The sequence below is a fragment of the Crocodylus siamensis genome, chromosome 2 (genome assembly GCF_052110815.1).
Source record: "Crocodylus siamensis isolate JL-2025a chromosome 2, ASM5211081v1, whole genome shotgun sequence".
Taxonomy (NCBI): domain Eukaryota; kingdom Metazoa; phylum Chordata; order Crocodylia; family Crocodylidae; genus Crocodylus; species Crocodylus siamensis.
In genome coordinates this window covers 58,393,288-58,419,165 of record NC_143396.1, presented here as the reverse complement: position 1 = coordinate 58,419,165, position 25,878 = coordinate 58,393,288, and the positions used below count along the sequence as shown (strand labels likewise).

The 25,878-nt window shown below is 41.4% G+C and overlaps 1 protein-coding gene across 1 annotated transcript; it reads left to right on the top strand.

The window, feature by feature from the left end:
- Positions 1 to 3: 3 nt before the first annotated feature.
- LONRF1 (LON peptidase N-terminal domain and ring finger 1) lies at positions 4 to 25,135 on the top strand. The gene is made up of 12 exons (XM_090035983.1): positions 4 to 804; positions 6,070 to 6,188; positions 8,225 to 8,347; positions 9,649 to 9,795; positions 10,258 to 10,498; positions 10,580 to 10,670; positions 11,511 to 11,625; positions 15,212 to 15,333; positions 16,504 to 16,662; positions 16,777 to 16,939; positions 17,818 to 17,970; positions 23,855 to 25,135. Exons 1-12 carry the CDS (start codon positions 228 to 230, stop codon positions 24,011 to 24,013), a joined length of 2,169 nt encoding a protein of 722 aa, XP_089892109.1. The 5' UTR covers positions 4 to 227; the 3' UTR covers positions 24,014 to 25,135.
- The last annotated feature ends 743 nt before the right edge of the window (positions 25,136 to 25,878 follow it).

Here is a 25,878-nt window from a genome sequence, read left to right as displayed (position 1 = left end):
TATGTAAGCCGGCGCCTGGGCTGGGGCTTGCGGCGCGGCGGTTCCGCGGAGACGTTTGAAAAGGGGGCGACGGCGTGGCCCCGCCCTTCCCCTCCCCCTCGGTGCCGTGCGCACAGCAGAGCCTGGCGCCGCCCGAGGGGCCGCCACACCCCCCTCGCGCCGCCGCCTCAGCAGCAGCTGGAGCCGTAGCCGCTCCGCGCGCGGGGCAGCCGCAGCGGCCGGCGGCGATGGCGGGGCCCCCGGTGGCCGTGAGCTGCGAGGCGGAGCCCGAGCCCGAACCGGGCGGCAGCGCGGAAGCGGGGGAGGAGCAGGAGCTGCTGCTGCGGCGCGGGGACCTGCTGGCGCTGGGCAGTCGCCTTAAGGAAGCGCTGGAGACCTACTCGGCCGCGCTGCGCCTCGGGCCGCCGCCGGGGCCGCGCCGCCTCGACGCCCTCGTGAGCTGCCTGGTGCTGCACTATCGCCTGCGCCACGGGCTGCGCTGCGGCCGGGGCCGGCCCGAGGCGGGCGGTCCGCTGCGCTGCTGCGGCTGTCGGGGCTTCCTGAGCGAGCCGGTGACGGCGCCGTGCGGCCACAGCTACTGCCGCCGCTGCCTGCGCCGCGAGCTGTGGGCCCGGTGCCGCCGCTGCCGCGAGCGCCTACCCGCGCCGCCACCGCCGCGCACCGCCGTCGTGCTCAACCAGCTGGCAGAGAAGTGGTTCCCGGCCGAGTGCGAGCGGGCGCGGGGCCGCCGGCGCCTGGCGGACCTCCTGGGCCAGGGCCGCTTCCGAGAGGCGCTGGGCGCCGCCAGCCGCGCGCTGCGAGCAGGTGGGTGGCCCGGCCCCGGCGCTCGGGCTGGTGCCCAGCACCCCCCAGGCACACTGCCCCGTCATGTCCAAATCTGCCTCCTTCCCTGTAGCCCTGTCCCCTCATCTGAATCCTTCACCCCCGACAATCTCTGCCTGTGCCCCGTGTCTCCTCCCCATCGTTGCTGCCCTGTATGTCCTCCCCCCCAACGTTGCTGCATCATGTCTGAGACCCCCTTCTCCCCCAGCCTATCACTGTTCCACCAAACAGAGTGGTGCTTTCGCTGACAAGCCCAAGTTTTCCAGTGTTCCCAGACCTGCCCTTCCCACGCTGCCTGCAGGCGCCACCGCCCCTTATGGCTTTATGTAAAGGGATGTGTCTGGTGATCCGCTGCGTGGATGTAGGGCTGGGCAGCAGGGCAGCCAGGCATGGTCTTGCACATCAGTCTCCCTCACTTCTGTGGTGGACATTGTTGGACAGTGGCTGCTGGGCGAAGGATCCCTGCTCTATTTACCTTGTTTCCCAATTACTTTCTCTCTCACCAGTGTCACCAAGACAATCGCCAGCAGGCTGGGCCTAGTTGCATAAGCTGTCCGGGCATGGAGGGGGACAGGTTGTGTAATGCTGGTGACATCACGGGTGGGTGTGGCTGGTGTTTTATAATGTGTTGGGAGAGGGCACAAGGGATGTTCCCTGTGAAGGGATTATTATTTACTGAGCACTGACAGTATGCTTGGCACACTGTAAACATAGAGGGCATGGTTGCCATTTCAAAGAGGTTAGTCTTGTTCATGCAGGCATTTGGAATCTGTCATGATGAAGGGGATATAAATACCTAGACAGAAAGTCAGATTCCCCCTTGTAGCACTTCTGTTCTAGTGTGGGTGGTAACTTTGGTGATATGCAGGTGTCTCATTTTCCATTTCATTACACTTTTTCCCTTAAACTGATTGTGGTGCATCTAGAAAGGAATACCGATAATGCTTAATATGCTGCATTTGTGCAGTTGCCAGCTGCAGGAAAAATTGAAGCATAGATGACAAGCTGAGCAGTTTCATCTGATGTGACAAGCCTGTCTTCTGATCCAAACTGGGGAGATGTGTTAAAGATACAATTTCAGCATAAATTGTCAACAGAAGTAGTTTGTCTTTGGATATGTTTTAGAATATTTCAGACCTGTAATTGCAGTAGTTGGTTTAGGTGGGAATTAAAAAGGGCGGGGTCCAATTTTACTTTTGGACCAGGAATTTGTTGAAAATTAGAAAACTTATTTTGTTCATATTCTAGAACTTGGTGTGAACTCTTATGCATGTCACAAAGAAATGAAGTCGTATCTAAATGGCTTTCCCATAGTAGTTTAGATTATCCATGATTAATCATAAGCATATAGTTGGAAGTTAAACAGCTTCAAGTGTTTCTGGTTTCTAGTTTTTGTTTTGGTTTGGTTTTGGTTTTTTGAGGGACTAAGAAAAATTTTTAAGGCAACCAGAATTTTTATACAAAAAGTTTAAAGTAAAAAGTGTCTGCAGAGGTCTCTTCTGAAGCTAGTAGCATCAGTTATGGTTCTGATTTTGCCATTAAAACTTGAGGCTTCTGTGGAGAGAGTTCTTTTGTTGCAAAATTTAAGTTACATTTAAGGCTAATTTATGACTTAGTTAATTCTGGTTAAAAATTGAAAATAAGCTTTCAGGCCTGATACCTATCCATAGTTTTGTTATGTGTAATTATGTAAATATTAAATTGTAGGCTTATGTAAGAAGCAAGGATTTGGGGGGGGTAATATCTTTTCTTGAGCCAAGCGCATGTTTAGGATAAAGCTAGACAAGCTTTCAAATTCAAGGCATTCTTTAAACGTATTCAAAAGCTTAATATCTCTTGTTTGTTGCTTGTCTTTTTCCCACCCCACCCCATAGCATGGAGAAATATTCATGTTTCAAGCCCTGAGGGCTTTTGTAGTTTAAAGTTGTTACTTTTTTAAATACTAGTGCTGATGTACTGGAAACCTTAAGGAGAAATATATAAATACTGTTGTTTTAACATAAATTTAGAGACTTTCAGGTTCACTGATCTGTGAATATATAATATGAAACATTGCTGTAAAGTAGGCAAATACACAGGCTGGTTACTGTGCATTCTGGGCTGCTTGGAAAGGAGGAGAGAGCATCTATACACAGAACAATTTATTCTCTTGCTGTTCGTATTTGTTTTAAGGAAGCTTTTTCCCCATCAGCCTACCTCTGTTCTGTTTTGTGCAAACCTACATAAACTTGTTTGACGTCAAGAATTAAAGGCTACCACCATATCCTTATTCAAATAACATTTTTGCAAACTTTAGTGGAAGGGGGAGTTAATTTAATGATAAGCTTGGATGTTTGCCTTGGTATGAAAATAGCTTAAAATCTGAGAGGTTAGCTGTTGTGTTGGTAAGTTTTTACAGTGGAGTTCTGAGTTCCTGCATTAGAATGAAAGTGGATGTACTTAAACAGAGGCTTTTAGATTCACATCTAGATAAAAGATTTTGTATTTTGTGTATTTTTTTGTCTTTAAATACTTGCCCTGATTTCCCTTCCACCATGCACAATTAATGGATTTGCTCTCATGCTGTTAAGTAAGTTCACTGAAATCACAGAATCATAGGGTTGGAAGGGACCTTGAGGGTCATCTGGCCCAACCTCTTGCAGAAATGCTATTCCTAAATCATGCCTGACCACTACTTATCCAACCACCTCTTGAAAAATCAGCAGTAAAAGGGAGATTTTGTAACTCCCTAGGCAGTCTGTTTCACTGTCTTTTCCCCTGCTTTCGTAAAGAAAATTACTTGAATGTTGTAGCTTTCATTTTTTCCTTGCATGAGTCCGTAACTTATTTGCTAAAACTGAAAACCAATGTAGTTTATGCTGTCTGTTTATATTTTTTTACTATAAACAAATCTGAAAATGAAAATACAAGTAGACAGTTACATTCTAATATATGAAAATTAGGGAGTATATTTTGATGTTTGCAAGTCTGGAAATCTCAACCTGAACTTGGGACCATAGTTGATTATGACATCAATCCTTTAAATATTGCTGTTTTGAGGGTAACCATTTTTTGTTAAACAGCCCTCACTCATATCTACAAATATAGGCATTTCCTTTTGCAAACAGAGTTTTCGTATGCAAAGTGGGTAGATAGGTTGTGATATCACTGTGTGGGAAAGTAAATGATTGTGCTTGCGTTGGCAGCACATATTCTAACATTAGATTATTCTTGCAAAAATTAAAATACAAATCAGGCCTAGATCTTGGGAATATATAAGCACATGTTTTTATCTTGATGCATCATCTTGTACCTTTTCAGTCAACAGCTGTCCTTTTTTTAAAAAAGAAGAAAAGAGTAAAACGTGTTAAAAGAACATTATCAACTGACTTTAGGCTTTAAAAAATGAAGCTGAAGTCTGGAAAATGAGAATATCCAAAACCCTTGCTAATTAGAAATGTTCCAATATTTGAAATACAATTTGATATCAATTGTGGCTCCGTTTTCGAAAGGTACATGTTTCTCAGTTGATCAGATTTTGAATTGACAAAGTTGCATCGCTGCAGATACTAAATCAGTCTCTGAGCTTCCTTGCCACTTGTGGCTTTGTAGTCCTTTTTGCATGTGACCTATAGACATTGTGAACTCAAACCCACAGCAGAAGTTTGGGGCTACTGTGAAACTAACCAGCCAGCTTTTTGGCAAATTGAAAGGTAAAACTAGTTGATAACAGAAACAGTGAAAGTAAACTGGCATTTAGAAGGGCCTCGGGTGTACAAATGCATTGAATTTAATATTAATTTTTCCTGGCTCACAACCAAATGGATTCTCAATAGTTTGATTTGAAAATTTGCAATTTTAACTTGAGTATCAGTTCAGAAAGGCTGATACTTGCCTTATTCTAAATCTAAATATGAACATTTTTTAAAACATCTAACAAAGAACTGGGCACATTAGCCAGAGTTGCTTTCACTTGTAATTTTAATCAGAGATAATACTCTTTATATTTATCAGGACCTGAGTTTGAGACTTTTAAGACTTATGGATGTAGCTGTTACAGTAGGAATGCAAAATGCTGAATCCTGGATTCAGCACTCTTCTTTACACTGAACTCTTATTAAAAATTTTCTCTTTTGATGGTACTGCTAATGCAGATCCCTACAGTGGGAGTAATACACGGCAGCCCCAAACTCTGTTCAGACAGCACAGTGATAATTATGCTGATTGACATCGGATCATATTGTAGTAAATATGAATACAATGTTACAAATGGTTTTGCGGTGGCAGGAGGATATCTAAAATCAAATTATTTAAAATTTAAATTTAATATCAGTCTAAACAAAAATAAATATATGACAGTGAATCTATATGAACAATTAGTGTGGAGTAGCATATGTGCATTAACCCTATTCATTCTTACCCTGTGGCAAGAGGTAGGTAAATTTTGTCCTCAATGGGAGAGGGGTAAGAGCATGTATTAAGTCAACATGTCTGTTGCTCTGTGGTAAAAATTATATCAGGACTGTCTAACTTCTAAGACCCCAGGGGCTGCAACCTGTACCACACAGATGTTCCCCCCACCCTGAATCACCATGGCACCATGTGGTCACACAAATGTAATCCCTTCATTTGCCTGTCCGCTCCCTTCCTACCCAGCAGCCCCACTACACTGCCCTCTGGGGTGAAGGCAGGAATTGGCAACTGAAGGGGGGAAGGGAAGAACATGGAGAGTGGTGGCCAGGTAAGAGCCATGGGGATACACATCCCCTCACAGGCTGCCATTTGGACAGTGTTCTCCTATATAGTACATTGTTCATATGCCAATACCCTAACCTTTGGGTGTTTGCATTATATGTAAAGTACATTCAAAATGCATGTATTCTGGGATTCTTGAGTATATATCAAATTTTACCCTCATGTTCATTTTTAACTCAAAAAGTAGCTCTATCCTTAGTAGTTTTAAATTTTTTTAAATGTGTATTTATCTTTGACATAAGGTAACCAGTTCAATACAGTTGCAAAAAATATACATACATTTCTAATATGTTCTATACATTTGCAAAAAAAATTGCAACCATCCCAAAAAAAAAAAACCTTTTCAGATTTATAGCAGTCCTACATTCTTTTAATCTAGCATAGTTGTTGCTTTTATTATCTTCTAGCGTGCGTGTACGTGTATGTATGTGTGTGTATTTATATAATTAACTAACTGGGATGATAATTATATAAATGCATATATTTCTTATTAACTAAACGTTTTGTTTTCAGATCCCAGTGACTTGATGTTAAGGATTTACAGAGCTGAATCATACGCTGGCCTCCATGAATTTAAGACAGCTGTAGAAGATCTAAATTTTGTTATTTCTAAAATGCCAAATTGGCCAGAGGTAAGTTGATAAGTAATTTGCACATTGTTAAAAAACCTAAATTTACATAAAAAATGACAAATTTTGCTCAAGTTGTACCAGATTAATTTAATTGACCTTGGCTTTGTCTTGTAAAACTTTGTTCAGAGAAGTGTATCTAAACAGTTGATTTAAAAAACATTAAATAATGGAATTGTATTATGTGCTTTTGTGCACAGCTGTTTTGTTTTCATTCTGCTTAATTTTTTTTAACTCTTTAGTGTTTTCTTCAAGCTATACTATAAAAAAATCTGTAAAGTTTTATATGACAAATAGACTATGAGGATTTGCTTCTGCGCAAGCAAGTCTATTACCATTCTCCTTATTTTATAGACTGTATTTTTGACAAAGGCTTGTTATATAGGCCAAACATTGGCAAAATCAAACTAAGCAGCCTGAGGACTTCTGCTCTATGCAAGCTTTCTAGAACAATTTTGATAAGGCATTTGGGAGGCAAGACAGTCCATTGAGGCTTTTTTTTTTTTCTTTCTTTCTTTTTTAACTTCTGCAATGTCTTTGGTCTATGTCACAATTCCAGCTACTTTGCTTAACTCTAGGTTTGTTTTTAAATTGTTCATCATGGCATTTTTGTATGACTGTTGTGGGGAATGGAAAGGAAGCAGGCAAGCAAATTCATGAAATGGAAGGTTGGTGAAAGACAGGGGCTGCTTTCACTCAGTGGTTTGTTTTAAAACAAGGAAGCCTTGCAAAAATTCCTCATAGTGGTGTCTGCAGCATTTCTGATATTTAACTTTTGAAGTCTAATCTTTTTCAGAAGTTCTTTTTTAAGCTATGTTCAGGTACTAAACCTACCTTGAATTACTCTTATAGGTTTGTTGTCCTTTAATTGGCATTTTCTTTCTTTAGAAATGCAATCACACACAAAAAAGAACCTGGTAGAAATGGAGGCAGTAATTTTGCTAGATCATGGAGTAAAAGAGACTTAACATGCATTCAGATGTACAGAGTAAACAAATTAAATAAACACTTCCTTTTATTGTTACTTAGTTGCAACATAAGTGGGTCAGTTCTTCTGATGGAAGTGTGTGTGGGTTTATCTTTTAGTTCATGTGCCTTCACCATAAAAATAGGTATTTTAGTTGGTGGTTAGTTTTTTGTTTGTTTGTTTGTTTTTATGCTGCCCTTCACAAAAAGGTTCAGGGTGGTTTACAATAGAAGACAAGATATAAATTATACTGGCTTTAATCTACACACCATGAGGCTAACATAGCTCAGTTGGATTAGACAAGGGGATTGGACAAGGGTTTCTGAATGGAAAGGTTTAAGAAACCACAGATAATCAAGACAATCAGAATTGTAAAATCTTGTAGTCTTTGCTGCTTTGTAGTAAAACAGACAGGAGAAAACAAGCTGTTACCTAGTTTGGGGAACACAGTTTGGTTAATTTAAGTGAAATTTCAGTTATTCTTGATTCTTATTAGGCACATGAGTGCAGGTGAACTTAATGTGACCTATGATGAGTGCTGAATATTAGATTTTTCCCTCTGCTCTCCCCTCCCCCAGTACGTGCATGTGTGCATTTCCTGCAGGTTTTAAAGTAGAGGGTTTTGGCAGGGGGAGAAGTAAGGTGGTTTGTGTAACCCATCATTGATGAAGCTTGTCAGGAGAAAAGGGAATTTTTCCCACCAAAAGGCTCATTGAGCTGAGGCAAAGGGTTTAGCAATGCACTTTCCCATACCTCTTCCTGCCATCTTCAAAAATATCTACCCTAAACCACCAGCATCCACAAAGGACTCTTCATACCCAGCCTTTTCTCGCTGCGGACCTGCTGAAACCATAGTAATAGTACAGTGTTCTCAGATGCCTTAAATACCTGTAGAGGAAAGACAATAGAGAACATGTTTCCCATCTGTAGACCTCTAAATATCTGTCAAAGCAACATGAAGCCTCTATTCTATTTCCATCTTTGTGAGGGAGAAAACAAGTTTGATGCTTTAGTTGTTGTAATACTAATATTTTAATTTCTTAAATTGGCTATCTGTCTGTATTAATTTTAGGTCTACTTCAGGAAAGCAAAAGTGCTCCATGACTCTGGCTTCATAGGTGATGCCTTAAAACTGTTTCTACAGTGTTTAGCTCTTGATGAGGATTTTCTTCCAGCAAAGCTAGAAGTAGAAAAGGTAATTCAGCATGTATAAACTGGTTTTCTGTCTTGGATACTTATGACTTTAATACTAATAGTTACCGAGTCTTTCACAATCTTCTTGGGAGTGTGCAGCAGCTGTTATGCTATAACTTAGCTGTGCATGAGCCTGTAGAGGTAAAAGTGAGTTAAATAGTCCCTTTCTGGCCCTGGTGAAGTAGGGTTAAAGTTGTCATGGTATTGCTATCTTTTGTATGGCTGCAGGCTCTTGCATTGTTAACGCAGCATAACAGCTGCTAGATACTCCTGAGAAGCAACTTTTCCCCTGCTCCTCCCCTTCCCCCCAACTTTTGAAGCTGCTCCATACCATTTAATGTATTTATCCTTAATTCCACTGTGTTCATAATGACGAAACTCAAATTACATTTGGACTATTTCCTTTTTCAAACGAATTTACTTTATGTTCAGTACATGATCACAATGGATAAAATGAAAATTTCACACGTGTAGAAGTTAGGTTAAAGGAGACTTGTAATTGATGTGGTTTTTCAAATAAAACTAAGCTTGTTCCATCTTAAAGAAATCTTACTCTCTAACAAATGCAAAATAAAATGAAGGAGAAATTAAATGACTGAAATCTTGCATTTTAAGGAGAGTAGTTTGTGAATTATATTGATTTGTATTGCACAAGTGTAATTTTTGCCAAAACAAATCTTAACTAGTTATCTGTGGTTCTCAATCTTTTCAGAATCAGGGCATCCCACTACAACTTTGAAAGTGGTAGTATTCTCAGTTAAGCACCACTATTGTGTTCAATTTACCTCAAGTGCTTCTCAACTAGGTGATGCCAGGTAAAACTGCCCCATGCATCTGCTGTACAGCCAGAGTGGGAAGGCACATGCACATTCTCTTCCAAGTTTGAGTTTCTCTGATCAGCCTAAAGTAGGCAGGAGAACTTGCTTATGCTCTGGCCCTTCACAGTCTGACCCGGCCAAGCACCTCTTGGAAGCAGAGGTACTTGGGACCTTCGTTGAGCACCACTGATCTAATTATACCATACTTGAAAAGGTAGTATTCCCTTATTGTAAGGGAAGGAATTTCAGAATAAGTTCTTGTGTAGTTATAGGTGAGGCTGTGACCCTTTTAAAGCAAGAAGCTTAGCTGAAGCTAGGCTGCAGCTGAAAAGGGAGAGGATAGATGAAAAGATATTGACAAAAAGTAATTTCATATTTGGTATATAGATTTTCATTAAATAAGTGGTTTTATATATGGATGTTTGTTTACTGAAGCTATAACTGGCTCTCTCAATAATACTAATCTTAAGATTTTTTCCTTTAGACACTTTGTGATTTGCTGTCACCAGAACCTGTGAGAGAAAGTCTGAAGGAATCTGCTTGGAGTTCACCACATATTCGAAGTAAACCTCTGGCACTTGATTCTGCGATGGAAGAGTCTTACTATGAAATACAGCTTTCTCCACAGCAGGCAAGTAATAAGAGCTATGGGATAAGGCAGTCTGTTTTCTTTGTTTGGTAGGAAACTACAAACACTGGCACTTAAGATGTTTATCATTCTTCTGTTGATCAGCTTTTTGCTATTGTGCTTGTGCCTTTCTTTTTGCTAGATAGTCTTCTGTGATCCTTTTCATGAATCAGCTGAGGGGGGAGGGAAGAGGTAGAATGATGTGTATAATGCAGGTTTTAACAGACCATGTGTAACTACTGTTCATAATCTTTTTTCCAAAATTATTTTTCCCCTTTTGTAGAAAACTAGGTTTGAATTTTAAATGGTCTTTGAATTGTCTTAGCTTGTGAAATTGCTTAATTAACCTGTACATCTATCTAAATGTACATTCTCTTTCTAATAATATTTAATTGTAATAAATGATTAGCAGTATTTTGGAAGTGAGTGTTTAAACAGTTAGCTTTGTTCATTTCCTTCCTATAGCAATTAGGAGGATCAGAAGTAACAGTCGAGTCTGTCAATGCAAGCCTAAATCGTGCACAGTCTGCCCATGCTCTTAACTCAACAGAAAAATTTGCCAAAGAAGATGGACTAAAAAGAGTTTCTTCTGAACCTCTACTGTCTGGCCAGGAGAAGGGTGCTTTGCTGAAAAGGAAGCTTTCCCTTTCAGAACAGGATATGCTTTTGTGTGAAGATGGAAGAAGCAAACTTAAAAAACAAGGAGGTAAATAATCACTTATTTGCAAGGCTAAATACTGACTGTGTTTTGTATTGCCTTCATTTATGCATCTTGTTTTTCCCGTAGAAACTACAAAAAGGGATATTGCACTTGTTTGTGGAACAATTTCAGAGGACTTGATTGATGTATCTGACTTTGAATGCTCTCTGTGTATGAGGTAACATTTGTACTTTTATAGTAGCTTCATAACAACTGTGTGTTAATGTGTAGGCAAATAATTTATATAGGTGTAAAAGGTTGTCTTCTCCTAGATATGTAGTATTAATTGAAATTAAAACCTAGGTTTAATATAATATAATATTTAATGCTGGGACACAAATTGATAGCAATGTTTGCTTCAATTTGAGTATCAGTTACTCTCCATACAAGGAAGGAAAAATCTTTAAGGTGAAAACACATCTTTTCTTTTTATCTAGGAGTTTTGTTTTGGTGGGTAAATAGTATTTCAGCTCTAACTTTATATTAGCTTTTTAGTTAAAATTTCCAGGTTCTGGATGAGATTCTCAGAGCAGAACAACTAAGGGGATTTGTTATATAGATTTGATAGATTCAAGTGTTCTTGTTTAGTCTTTAGGTCGCATTGTGTGCCAAATATCAGAAGTAATTATGGCATGTGCATGGTAGTTAACATATTTACGATTTTAAAGCAGTGTGGAAGCTTACCAGGACTTAAATCATTATAATAATAAAAAAAAATTCTAAATACCTACCTATACGTTTTTAGCATTTTTTGGGGGGGTGGGGAGTTGTTGTTTTTTACCATGGAATATAAGAGCTCTCCCTGCCCCTTCACTTACCAGGACATGGGGTCCAGCTGTGGCTGGAACTCTGCCAGCCTGCAAAGGGAAGCTTGTGGTTTCCCAAATTTTTCTCCTTTAAAGTAGAAAATCTGTGTTTTTCTGCAGCAAATGGAAAACCTGGACCCCAGTTGATTTACTGTTTTTTTTGTCTAATTAAATCTTCTTGAAAAGTTTTAATTTTATAATTTTTGTTTCAGGCTATTCTTTGAGCCAGTAACAACCCCCTGTGGCCATACTTTTTGCAAGAACTGTTTAGAACGTTGTTTAGATCATGCCCCACAGTGTCCACTCTGTAAAGAGAGTTTAAAAGAGGTAAATCTTTCTCTTATACTGTTTTACACTAACATTTCTAGAATGAAAGAGAACTGTAAGAAGTGATATGGGGTCCACTGCTTCAATATTGGGCTCCTTCCAGAGTTAAACAATCAGCTTGATACTGAGAGGGCCCTATTTTATATGTCAGTACCATCATGTGGAATCTTGAGCATGATGGACCTTGATACCTATTTAATAAAGAACCCTCTTGCTAGCTTTTATAAGGCTTGCAAATCTTGGGTTCTCTTGCTGCTGTTACAAAGTTTGAAGAAACTGACTTTTTACAGAGAGAGTACTTGGGTCTTGTCAATTTCAGTATTGTTAAATCAGGAGTGGGTAAAATACAGTCTGTGTGCCAAGTTCGACCCACCAAGGAATTTTATCTGGTCTATGACTGGTTCCTCAGCTTTGCCCAGACAAGCCCAGGCTTGGGGGCAGCCCAGGCCATGGCATCTGTGGTGGGTCCCACTGTCCCTGGCACTCAGCAGGGCTTGGGGCAGGGCAGTAGCTGGACTCCACTTCCTGGTGGTTTCTTCCAGCTCCTGCTGCCCAAGTTGCCAGTGCTGCCAAACACAGCCCTGCTGCCCAGGCAGCCTGACCTGTCTGCCCTGAACCCACCACTGGGGGCACCAGAGAGCAGGCAGGTGGGGTCTGTGTGGAGACTAGCCTGGAACCCCTGTGGGCATGGTGTGCTTGGCCAGGTGGGTAGGATAGGGCCACAAGTGGGCAGAGAGCAGCATCTGGGAGCAGGGTGGGTGTTCCGAGATGCTGATCAGATGGGGGAGCAGCATGTGGGAGTGGGGTGGGCAGGCAGGGTTAGGATTGGGATCATGGGCTGATGACAGTATGGGGCCAGGGCTGAGTTAAAGCCATGATCCCTTCCCCGCCTGGCAGATCATGACTGGCCTGACCCAGGAAGGGGGCAGGGCACACACCTATGAGCCTGCCACCACCCCAGCCCAGGCACACACAGGAAGCTCCAATATAGCACAGCTGCAGCCTGTCGCCACCCCTTGATCCCAGCCCCACCTGCCCATCCCACTCCCTGATGCTGTTCTGTGCCCCCCAGCCCCATCCCATCTACCCAGGTGAGCATGCTTTGCCTGCAGGGGTCCCAAGCCAGTCTCCATGCAAACCCCACCCACCCACTCCTGGAGCCCTCAGACTTGTTACCAGATTTGCCCACTACTTTGGGGTGTGCTCATTTATTAGGGCTAGGGTCTTGGTAATTCTATTGATGTGCTGCTTGTGTTACTGGTGTTTCTATATGGAGCTGTATCTCTCCCTTCTGCAAGCCCTCACCCCCCAATGGAGCTATCTTGCAGGACTCAGTTCAGTGGGGCTGGGTTCCTCCAGTCCCCAAATCAGGCATACACACAAACACACACAGATTAACGTGACATGCCTGACCTGGCCTGGTTGATCAGCATGGACAGGCCGACACCCTCATATGCCAAGAATCAGTTCATCAGAGCAACAATAACTACAGTCAGACACAAGCACACAGTTAAACAGAACATGTCTGAATCTGGCTGGGTGTCCAGATGATACCCTCATGGGCCAGCATTCAGTTCATTAGGGCACGTCTGAGCCAAACTGGGTCAATCTACCTGTACAAGCTGATCCCCTTATGTGTTTCAAACTCAGCACGTCCCAATCTTTTAGCCTCTTGATGAGCAGACCCCACAGTATTTTTGGGCTACACAGGGATCTTTAGCTTGGGTAAAAGGAGTGTTGCTGCAGAGCAAGTGGGGAAAGAGAAGTAAAGAAGGCAAAATATACCCAATTATCACCAGTTTGACTATAAAAGTTATTTATTGCTAAGTAGATGAAATATATATTGACACTAGTAGTGATAGACATGCAAAGGAAAAACAAACACAAACAGTCACAGTATACCCTGGTTTCACTAAGTATTTGGGGAAACTTAGCTCAAGCTTAACTAATACAGTTCAAGTTCAGAAATCTATGCTTAGAGAGAAGAGAAAAGAGAGAGGGCTGGGATCTCACCAGTCCAAGGCACTCAGGTTGCAAAAGCTGACAGGTCAAAGTTCTCAGCTTGATTGTTGAAGGGAGATGATCTGCCTCCTTCAGCCTCTCCAGAAGAAAGCAGGTGGTGTCAGCACACACACTGCTGCTTCTTTTACAGATTTTTATACCCTCAGTTCAGCTTCTTTCAAGCATTCTCAATAATGTAAATCAAATTGTCTTTTCTATTGACAAGGGGTTATCTGGGTGGAACATCTCAGGAACTTGATTGATACTCAGGAAACACCTACTTAGGAGCCAGCTTGACATTCCTATGGATAGCAGATATACTTGATGGGATATCTTTTGGTGTCTTCAGAAACAATAGATTGCAGCATCAGGGTTTTGGATTTTTACTTGCTGTGAACAAGCCTCAGCTTAGCATGACTTTTCCAGATCTTACTATAGTCTTTTAACAGACTTAAGGCACTTATTGGAGTGTTCATAACCTGTTGTGGAGCAGACTTCCACCAGTTGTCTCGGGGGAAAAGTATGACAACACTTGTGGACAGGGCTCCAATGGGCTGGATGCTGTGATGAACCCTGTACCATTGTTCAAATGTTGCTCATACCCCCTCTGACTCGGTCTATTGCCTCAGCATTCCCTAACCTGGCAACCAAGTTGTAGCCAATTAAGTTTACATAGGCCTCCCACAGTGGGACCGGGGAATGTATGGCCCGAGATGCCTAGTAAACTTACTTTTGCTTAGAGGTGTGTTGGGGGGTGGGGAGGAAAAGTCTTTGTAAATCCAGATTAGAACTGGTCTGATAAATGCTGAGCTGGGTGTGGGGGTTGATTAGCATTTGGAACACAGCTTCCCCATCATGCAGTGCTCCCCTGCTTCGCTGATCCCAGAATTCACTGCAGTCTCTGCTTCAGGTTTTCTGTTCTCCATCTCTTATGTAAATGAATGGTGATCTGGTCCCATCTCAGATGCAAATGAGACCTAGGGCGGTTGTTTCACTCTTGTCACCCATATCTGGAGGGTTTTAGGTGCGTCTCTCACTGCATCTTAATCAGTTTCTGTTTAGGTAGAGGAGGGGAGGGGGGTTTCTTTGTGGGTCAGAGAGTCTGTGTCCTGTGTCCGGGTTCCCCAAAAACATGGAGCTGACAGGTAACGGACTGGTCTAGTTTCTACCGCTTAGGGAGTTTGAGTGAGGTGTTGGGGCAAGGACAGAAGGAGGGGGGGCACAGGGGAGAGGAAGAAGGAAGCTGCTGATCTGGCCCACAGCAGCTCACCAAAACTTCCTAAGTGGCCCTTGAGCCTAAATAATTGCCCATTCCTGTATTAAATGTACCAGGTCAACTGAAAGAACTCTTTCTAATCTTTCAGTTACAGTGATTTAAAGTGTTATGAGTAATGAGGGTAGGTAAGAATTTCATAGCTGTGACTTTTTAACAAGGTTCCTCTAATGCTGAAACAGATGGTCCATTAAGCTAAATTTAATTTAAAGGAGCAGTTTTTGCAAGAATTTTACAAACAATTGAAAGAGAAAGTTTAACCCTAATAACCTTTTTAACTGTAAAGAAATGTTGTTTGTTTATTTGTTTTAGTATCTGGCAAGCAGAAAATACTGTATCACAGAACTACTGGAAGAATTGATAGTGAAATACTTGTCTGATGAATTATCTGAGAGAAAGAAAATTCATGATGAAGAAACTGCTGAATACTCAAAGTAAGTTGCTACTCTTTTTATTTTTCTAAGGTTTCTTGAAAGAAGGATTACTGTCTTTTACAGAAACATTCAGAAAAAAATTATAACTTGTAGGACCCTAATGCTGACCTCTTATTATAGTTGCATTATGTTCCTTCATGAAGGCCAAGGGAACATTATCAACTGTCACTTAATTTTCAAAGATTACATTCACAGTGAGCGTGGCCTATAATGAAATTAATGCTTTTTATATATCAGAGTTTTTTAGTAGACCTAAATTAGCATGTTACTGGTAAATAGTCTTAAAGAAGCTGGAGGTAATGTTCGTCCAGAGTTTCCCTCTGATTTTTGCATGATAGATGTGATGGAACACAATAAACTACAAGTGAAAATATATTTTCTGTAACCTTTTACTTGCATGTTTGGAGATTACCCTTAGTATTTAGAAACATTTTAGGTGGAAATGTGATTTTGTTTGTTTGTTTCAAGCTGTCTTATTTATAAATATTTAAGAAATATTATTGATTAAACTACAGTTCTTACAGTTTGTAATACCAAGCAAAATGCTAACATTCAAAGTTTTGTACAGTCTAAAAAGCAAAAATAGAACTGATAACCATGTAATGCTCTGTTTGTGGGTCTGCTTCTGGTAAATACATAATTCTTGATTTAAAAAAAGGCAACTTGTAGAACTATTTGAGCAAGTCAGTATCATTATTTTAGGTTGCTGGTATTGTGAGAGTTTTATAGTTGGACATAAGTTTTGCTTTCTCGTGCTCTCTAGTTATTTCCTAGAAATCCAGTAGTGACTTCCAGTAACTGCAACTTCAGAAAGCATTCTTTAATATTTTACCAAAATAATGTTTACAAACCACTCAGTCTCATGGAATAGATGTCCTTTCAGTGCTTTCCTAAGTGATAAAGAAATTAAGAAAAAATCCTCACTGGGATGGTTATAAGTACTTCAAAAGAAAGACCACTGTCCTTGATGCATCTATTAGTTTTTTAATCATTGTCTATAGAGCAAGAAATGTTACACTTGCATGGATTCTTTAACTTCAAGTATAACAAAAAAACAAAGGGAGCACTGGAAACTTACTTGGTCTTAGGCAAAAAAATGTATTATGATGAGGAACAACTTTGCGGATAGTTTGGAAGTCATGTATTTAATCTTTTTGGTTTTATTTGAAGCTTGACCAAGAATGTTCCAGTATTTGTTTGCACTATGGCATATCCCACTGTGCCTTGCCCTCTTCATGTGTTTGAGCCAAGATACCGACTGATGATTCGCAGAAGTATGGAAGCTGGGACTAAACAGTTTGGGATGTGTATCAGCGACTCTCAGAACAGGTGGGTATGCATTCCTACAGAAAGCAGCCAAGCAGTCAGCATATTTCCTGTCTTTTTAATTGCAAAAATTACATGTATAACATTGGAAGGTTCTGACGTTGCCTCTTGTTCTAGTTTTGCAGATTATGGTTGTATGCTGCAAATTAGGAATATTCATTTTCTACCTGATGGGCGGTCTGTTGTTGATACAGTTGGTGGCAAAAGATTTAGAGTTTTACGAAGAGGGATGAAAGATGGCTATTGCACAGCAGATATTGAATATTTGGAAGATATTAAGGTATACAAAACTTTCTGGGCAATAATACTCATCTTGGTCACCTTTTTTCCCGTGTGCCTGTTTTTTAGGACCCTGATTCAAATACTAAAGATCACAGACAAAGCCAGCCCTAGGGGTGTGCAGGACTCAGGGCATATCAGTCAGTGTAGGGGCAGGGTGGCGAGCAGCAGCGTATGATGGCTCTATCGGTGCCTATACAGCACTGACCACAGGGTCCAGGACACACCCCCCCCAGATGTCCCTGATCACAGACCATTGCTGGAAGACATGGTTCAAAGCATGGGGAAAGAAAATAGCTGAAGCTGTTTAAAATATTTCGAAGTTACAAATTATCTGGGCTTTGGCTTTGTAAAAATCAATCTCATTAACTCTTATTTCAGAAGTTATGTTGGACTTGGTTCCTGACCAATACCCATTTTTTAAAATTTAGAATGAGAGCATTTAGTTTTTGGCAGGTAACAGCCATTCACAAATTTGAATGTCATTTTCAAAGTATTGGCTTCTAGAAATTAATGGAAATTGATCTGAATGTATTGACAAAAAGCATTGTGGGGGTGGGGAAGGGGATCTGCAGAATAGGATTACATACAATTATTGTAAAGCAAGAGCCTAAATACCATCTAGGCCAGCACTTGTTTTTAACTTTTCTTTCTTTCTTTGCCACTAGCAATGTTTTGGTTTACATGAATTCTGCTTCTTGGTACTGCTTTCCTCTGCTATTACCACATCTCGTAACTGGGAAGAATGCAGGGAGTTAAATTTATTATTAGCTGGACTAGAGCATCTTAGACTTAATATTTTTCCTAGACAGATTTTAATTACTTCTGTTTCCTGTACCTTATTATGTATGTATGTTGTACACTAATATTCTTTTATAGGTTGCAGATGAAGAAGATCTAAAGAAACTGAGAAAGCTTCATGACTTTGTGTACAATCAAGCCTGCCGCTGGTTCCGAAGCTTAAGGAACAAATTTCGCACCCAAATCCTTCAGCACTTTGGGCCAATGCCAGACAGGGAGGAAAACATACAGGTAAGCCAAGGCTTTGGCATCAGTTACACATTTGTTGCTTCTAAAAATCCTAACTGATTAGTTGTTAAATTGGACAAAACAGCTTTATAGATGTTTCCTTTCAGGAAAAACTAGTACCACCCACTTCTAGTTCTGTCCGTGTCAGCAGCAACAGAAGATGATTGTACTGAATTTACTTTTTGTGCTGTGTATGGACATATTGCTGACATGTGAACTGGATGATCATGCATTTTAAAAAAAAAAAACCTAAGTTAAATTAAAACATCAGATTTCTTTTGAATAATTTAAACTACTGGTCAAATAGGATTGTCTGTATACTGTACCTATTCCTTTTTATTACTGATCAGACGTTGGCCATAAGTACAGTATCCCGATCTTTTGCATACACACAGTGGTAGCAGTCTTTGTGTTGCATGGCGACATCATTTGTGTATATTTTTATAGCTGCATGATTTGTAAAGACTTGTGTGTGCAAAAAATGTAGATTTCTCTTGCAAATGCAAACTGTGCCTCTGAATAAAAGCAGGACCCAAGTCTAGCTACAAACTTGGCCTTTAAAGAATGCTGCAGCTTAGTCATTGTTGTTTTTTGTTACTGAATTCTCCCATGCTGCTTTACACTGACAGCGATTGTATAATTTATAGATGTTCTTTAAATGCTGCTTGCGGTCTCTCGCACTAGTACTCATTTTCTAGCCTGCAGCTTCTTCAAAATTAACTTTGACTATTTGGTATAAAAACATCGTTATTTTGAGTCAACAATATTTAACTACTTTATATAACGTGTTGAAATGATATGACATTACATTTGGAGAAAGGTCCAAATAGCTCCTATAATGGAAACTCCATTTCTAGAGGCTTTTATTATTTTATATAGTGCCATAAATGTAAATGACTTTCAACAAGAGTCACTTTCCTGATCTTCAGAACTTACAATCTGATGCATAGAATACTTATTCTGACACTGCTTGCTGGTGAAAAAGTTGAAGAAGAGTTTCATATAAATAATGAGTTTTGAGATGTCACAGTTGGTGGATAGGACACCCAACACCCTTCCAGTTAACACTAAAGAGAGTTAAGGAAGCTGGAGGAATGAGGGCAGTTGACATGATTTCTTTTTAATCTATGCAAAAGTTTTGTAGGTGAATATGGAGCTTGAATTCAACATGGAATTAAACAGGAATGTAAAAAGATTAAAACTTTTGAATAAAGTTATAACCCTTGGGAAGCAGTGGAAGAGGATGGTTACAACTTTAATTTATTACTGATCACATCGTAAGAGTTGCTACAAATCACCAAATCAAGAGCAAGTGGATGATATACACATCCAGTGGACAAACCCTGTTGAAATTGTAGATTGTAATTATCCGGGCATCTGTTGCAAGTGCAGTATGGTGACAAATGCCATGTTGGGAACAACTTCCATAAAATGGTAGAAGTAACATGAGGAAATAGCTCTCAGATTTGATTCCAAGTACCATGTTTACCCAGTCCAAGGTGACTGAATTTAAAACAACCACCAATGTAAATTTGTTATAATTTCCCAGGTATAAAAGTGAAAGGTTACCTTAAGCTTTCCCAACCCCCTCCACTGCTGCAGGGGAATAGGTGAGCTTGCAGCATCCCTTCCCCTCCTCCCCCCACCAACACTTCCCATCCTGCTGCCTGATGGGAGTGGCTAAGCTGTGGCACAGGTGCTACAAATGGTATAGGTAACCTCTGTGTGGCATGTGGCAGAACATACAGGGGACGGGCATCATATTGACAGGCAAGGCAGGTAGCAGAAAAAGAGCAGCAGATCAGGAAGAAGATTGGATTGGCAATTGGTGGTGAGGGTGCAGGGCTAATTTGTGGCATAACTGCCTAAAAGATTGGCCCCTGCTGACTAGGGGGCAAGAGATAGTGTCATAGTTTCTAGGGTCGGAAGGGACCTGAGCAGATCATCTAGTCCGACCCCCTGCCATGGCAGGAAAGAATACTGGGATCAAATGACCCCAGCAAGATGTTCATCGAACCACCTCTTAAAAACCCCCAGGGTAGGAGCCTGCACCACTTCTCTTGGAAGTTGGTTCCAGACCCTAGCCACCCTGACCGTGAAGTAGCGCCTCCTGATATCTAACCTAAACCTACCCTCTGCTAGCTTGTGACCGTTATTCCTGGTCACTCCTGGCAGTGCTCGGGGGAACAGTGACTCCCCCAACGCGGGCTTGAATCTCCACAGGGGGACCTAGAAAGTGTGATGTGTCCAGGCAAGTGCTTTTACATAAAAGTTGAGTTCCACTGGTCATTATTTTCAAGTGACAATGGCTGAGTGCTATGCTTCTTAAGAACTCTACTTTTAGTATATGTTAAACATCTTCCTCCTTGGTGCTCTGTGCTCCAAGGGATTGAGGTATATGAAGTGTAAGTGCCAAAACTCTGAGGAAAGGTAGGAGTTCAGACACATCTGTGCTTAGTGTTATCTTGTTGCTTATGTCAGGGGTCAGCATCCTACAGTCCACAAATATGGATTGTTGACGCAATACATCACAAAGGCTTGATCAAGTGATATCTAGTTGATATTTTGATAATAGTTAGAAATACTGCAGTTACCTTCAGGAGCACAGTATGGATTTATGATACTAAAGGGGTTTCAATTTTTTCCAAAACCTTTTTAGTAGGTTTAGGCTACTGTGTTAGAACTCAGAGTGCCATCCGACCAACGAAAACCCCTCCTACCTCAGAACCCAATATACTGCTCTGGTCAAAGTTCAGTGGCGTGCAGACACTTTTAATAGTGATATCAAGATATTGATCTATAAGTCGCAATGGAAAATATGTTTATCAGACCTGGGAAGCCTGTACTCGGAGCATGAGGATTGGGAATAAAATTGGTGCTTCTCTAAAGCCATTTCATTGCACCAGTCTGCTGTATTTTTTATTTACTCTGTACACTTGGGATGGACTTTTGGAGCATGAATTGTTTTTATCTGACATCAGAGTATTGAATCGGACACAAATGACATCACCCAAGTTGAGCTTCAGGTTCATTCCTTAATTCTGTGATGCTTAAACCATCTTTAGATTCTTCTATCCTGTGCAATTTTATCTGTGTGTACTAAGAGAGACCACCTAAGGGACTTAACAGTGCACTGAAATCATTGCAGTACAGCAGGACTGTCCAACTTCTAAGCAGCTGGGAGCTGTACACTGTATAGACCACACTAGCAGGGTTGTGGGCCCCCAGGCTGCATCCCCCCCAAACCACCACAGCACCATGTACCTGCATGGGCACCCCCACTTACTGAACAGAGCACCCATACAGCCCTGGGCTCACCCTCAGGTCCTTGTGCTGCCCTGCCCCATGCCCTGGGGCCAGTGCAGAAAAGCAGAGATCAGAGGACATAGTGAGAGGCTATAGATTCCAGATGCTGTTGCAGTTGGAATAATGGCAACCAGGTAGAAGCCTACTAATCACAACTTAACCCCTCGCAGGCTGCATGAAGCCTGTAGGCCACCAGTTGGGCAGCCCTTCAGTTGAGTAACTGTTCATTATTCTGTAATTATTCTTAGTTTGTTTCATGTTTGTATTGTGTACTAAAAAACTACTGTCAGTGTTTAAATCCTGTTTTGATTGGTGTCTACATACCTAATTCCTTCTGGGAAGAGCAGGCCAAGACAAATTTTGACCACAGCAAACTGATACCGAAGTTGCTTTGTACTTAATTTTCAGTTTGTATGCATAGCCATAGAACAGGGGTCAGCAACCTATGGCTCAGGAAGATGGTGGATCTGACCCACAGCAGCTCAGTGAATCAACTACATGCTCTAGCCTGAGCAGCAGAAAGTCCTGTGGTCTGCCAGATTGTTTATGGTCACTGCCACAGCAGAGAAGACACCCCCAGGGTCTTGGCACCTGTGGGGGGGGTGGGGGTTCTTACTTTTCCTCATAGCATTTACTGAGTGCTGGGGACTTTTGGGATGAGGCCCATGGTGGGGGCTGGGTCTCAAGTAGTGGCCTTTGGTGCAAAAATGGTTGTTAGCTTCTGCTGTAAAATAAACCATTAGTTCTAAACACAGGAAATATGTTTAATGCAATCCTAAAAGGTGGATTCTTAATTACAGCCCTTAATAACCTTTGTTAAACAACCTTGGCTATAGTGACACAGTGAGGCAGTGCTATATTATACAATTTTAAATAAGTGTCGTTCATGAGGTAGGAAAATAACTGTCATTAACAGGAACAAAGGGGTTTTCAATTGCTTAGTGTTGCTTATGTGACTCAGTAATATGTACTGTATGAATATGAAGTGCCACAGTTACCAAGTGAGCTGCCTTGTCTTCTAGAACTCAGCTGCTTTGTGTTTTGGGCTTCTTGTTGCCACCTGGCTCCAGATAGAAGCTCATGATTCTTACATGGACTTTTACTATAGTCTCCCTTGTATCAACACTATTACATTATTAGCACTGGTATCAGCGGCCTGTAGGCTGGATCTATCCCACAGCCATTTCATCTGACCCATGGTTTTGGAGCTTTTGCACCTGTCACTTTCCTCATGCCACCTGAGGGAGAAGTATTGACTGCAGTCACTCTCCCTGTGAGGCAGGGATAGGAAACAGCAGTGGTGGCTGTGTCCTAGTGCCTGCCTGTCCATCTCTGACCTAAACTGGGTCACTTTAGTCTGCAGCCTAAACAGGTTGTTGACTGCTGGCTTTGGGGCTCTGGATCAGGCTTTTGGAGGTGTCTGACTCTTCCCCATTCACTGTATAGGGATCCTAGGCACCCTACCCTGTTGATTCTGGATAGCCTTCTTAGGGTAAGATTAGGGATGCACCAATTCAAGATTTTTTTTTTTTTTTTTGGCTGATAGTGATGGCCAATTTATTAACCGGCCATATCAGCTGATACTAGTCCGATAGCCATTATGCAGCCTGGGGCAGCTTAGAGAGCAGCGTCCAGCCAGTAAGTCTGTGGGGGAAGGGCGCAGGATCAGGAAATAACGTTGGGGAGGCAGATCGAGGCCGCCATGGTGAAGGAGGGAATGAGGCTGCAGCAGAGGAAGGGGCAGGTGCAGCAGGGGTGAGGTGTAGGACAGTCATTTGTGGTTTGTCCAGGATGTGCAGGTAGGTGGGGTGGAGGTGGCTCCCTGATGCTGCGTGCCACCCCCAAGGGACTTATGGGAGGCATGTGCCCCCTGGATTTGTGCATGGGGTGAATGCAGGCTGCCTGCTGCAGACCGGAGTCAGGTGCTGCTCTGGCCTTTTCCTGGCAGGGGGGCTGGGCCAGTGCTGTACTTAGGGTGGGTTGGCAGTGCTAGGCAGGGTGGCTACAGCAAATTTTGGGGTGTTTATAGACCATCTCATAGCCACCCAGTGTTGCTGCCACCTGCCCTGAGCAAAGCCCCAGCCTGGCCCCCACCACCCCTTGCTCAGTGCCCTGCCCTGCCCTGCCCTGCCCTGCCCTGCCCTGGCTGGGCAGCACCTGCTCCTGCCCCCACCCCAGCCCCACTCCCTCCCTCACTGTGGGGGCCTCAATCTACTCCTTCCTTCCCCCCAGGCTTACTGGCCAGATGCTGCTTTCCAGGCTACCAGGCTGCATTCCTGGCTGCACACACTGAAAAATGCCGACATTATTAGCTACACCAGCAAAAAAAAACAAAAAAAAACTGATTATGATAATGTCCATTTTCCTTTGATCAGTGCTGATCCAATATGGACTGATATATTCATGCACCTCTAAGTAGGGTGGCTCTTTTATTTGTATGAGGATATTTACATGATGGTAACTGAAAATAATGTAATCTGATTAGCTTGGTTAGGTCCACATCTTAAAAGAGTCTTTTGGCCTATTAGCCTTATGCTCAGTTTCTTATCTAGTAATCTAATTTTTTTTGTTTTATTTTCAGGCAACACCTAATGGACCTGCATGGTGTTGGTGGCTTCTAGCTGTCCTCCCTGTAGACCCCAGATATCAGCTGTCAGTTCTGTCTATGATGTCTCTGAGAGAACGCCTGATCAAAATCCAACATATACTCACATATTTTTCTAGAGACCAATCCAAGTGACTAACTGCCTGGATCTTCCTGAAGAGTTACTCTGTTCTGGTTGTAATAACAGCTGGAATTTTTGCTGCCTTTGCACATCTTGCGCTGGTTTGAGAAGTATAACAAAACTGCTTTCCTCCTCCCCCCCCACCCATTCCCCCTAAATTCCCTGACCCATATGGTTCTTCAAATGGATACCTTCTTCAGTTAGAAGGATAGACCACTAAATTGCACAGAGAAGTCAATCCAGCCAGAGAATATGTAGAAAATGATCTACATAACAATTTGCACTGTGTACAAGAGATTGTGTCATTCTAAGACTTGATAACATTTTGCCACTGACTTTTTTTTAAGCTGTGGGAAGTGCAAGACTTAAGGCTGACAGTCCAAGTTTACAATATTAAAGATGTATTCAAGTTTTTGCAAACAAGAGTTTGCCTCCGAAACAACTGTCCTGTTGCTATTTGCACAACTATTTGAAATATAGTATTGAATGTCACTGATATTATTTGCTCTTGCTGAATTGTCTTGACCATGAATATGGCACAAATTCTTATTTTGTAAATATATGCATCACTAAATAGGTGACATTATGAATTGTATGCTGAATTTAGAGCCAATTTTAAAGAACAACTTAAACCCAAATTGTAACATGGTACTTCTGTTAAAAGATAAACTGTGAATATGGTTTACGTACCTAGAACTGTACATTCTAAGGGAGAAATTGTAGTCTGAAGGTTAGTACCAGTTAAATTTCTACTGGGCTTTTCAAACTGGCTGTCCTTCTGAGCACTTAGTTTTTAGACTTAACAATCCTAATGGTGTAGGATTAGCTTTAGTATAACATGCTAGGAATTGTGCATCCAGGATTATTTAAAAAAAATGCTTAAAGGGTTTGATTTTAAAAAAAATATATAAATTGGTGCAAATGTGAATTCTATGCCTTATTCCTATCAATCGTAGAGCACACTGCAGTGGCAAGGTTAGCATTCATGCTGCCAATAGGTACTTTTGTAATTATCAGTTTGCATATTTGTGAATATGTCTGATATTGGCTTTCTTGTATGTAAATCATTTGTAAAATTTCTTACAGATCTTGCTTTTGCTAATATTTAATTTTCAATAAAGGCTAAGTTTGTAATATTTTGTAACTTTATCATAAACTGAATTATTTTTTTCAAAGTTTTCATACATCCCATTTTGGTGTGTTGTGAAGTTACAAGTCTTTTGGATAACCTAAGTCAAGGTTGCAAGCAGTAAACATGCATGAACATGGTATGCTTATTGATTTGCCTTAATCAGTGTGTTTCTTCTCTCTGACCTTGAACCAGTATCTGCTTGAACCAGTCTACCCCCCTCACCCACCTCTTCTTTTGGAGTAAGGGACTTTTAAAATAAATGTTACAAAACTTTCTTTTTGAACAGTGTGGGCAACATATCTCACAGGGTTACTGGCTGAGAACTTCAGGAATTCTGTTCTTGAGCCTTAAACTTCTTCAGTTAATAGTCTTGAAATATTCATATTCTGGAACCCTTCACAACACCTCTTTCTGTTTTAACACTGATGCTATTCAGAGTGAATTGTGAGATAAATTTTATTTCTTACTGCAGAAGCTAAGAATCTTTTAAAGTCAAGTATTAGGCTGACTAAAGCCTTCAAGCAGAACACTGACTATGATTTCTTTCTTCCCACCCATTTAGTCTTTAAGAGTAGATTAGAAATCCCTATTAGATTAGACTTCTGGATGCCCATTTTATTAATTCCCTGATGCCCTTGATATACAGCTACAAGTTTGTCAGTCACCCATCTGACCAGCATGAGACACTGCTATAGGAACCCAGAAGCCTGGAAGAATTGAAGATAACAGGGGTTCCAACTTTGCTGC

Bases quoted from the DNA above. Each gene is read 5' to 3' on its own strand.
- LONRF1 (XM_090035983.1), top strand. From the start codon at position 228: ATGGCGGGGCCCCCGGTGGCCGTGAGCTGCGAGGCGGAGCCCGAGCCC. The intron at 10,499-10,579 runs GTAAATAATCAC...TTTTTCCCGTAG, and splicing joins CAAACTTAAAAAACAAGGAG to AAACTACAAAAAGGGATATT. The intron at 17,971-23,854 runs GTAAGCCAAGGC...TTTTATTTTCAG, and splicing joins ACAGGGAGGAAAACATACAG to GCAACACCTAATGGACCTGC.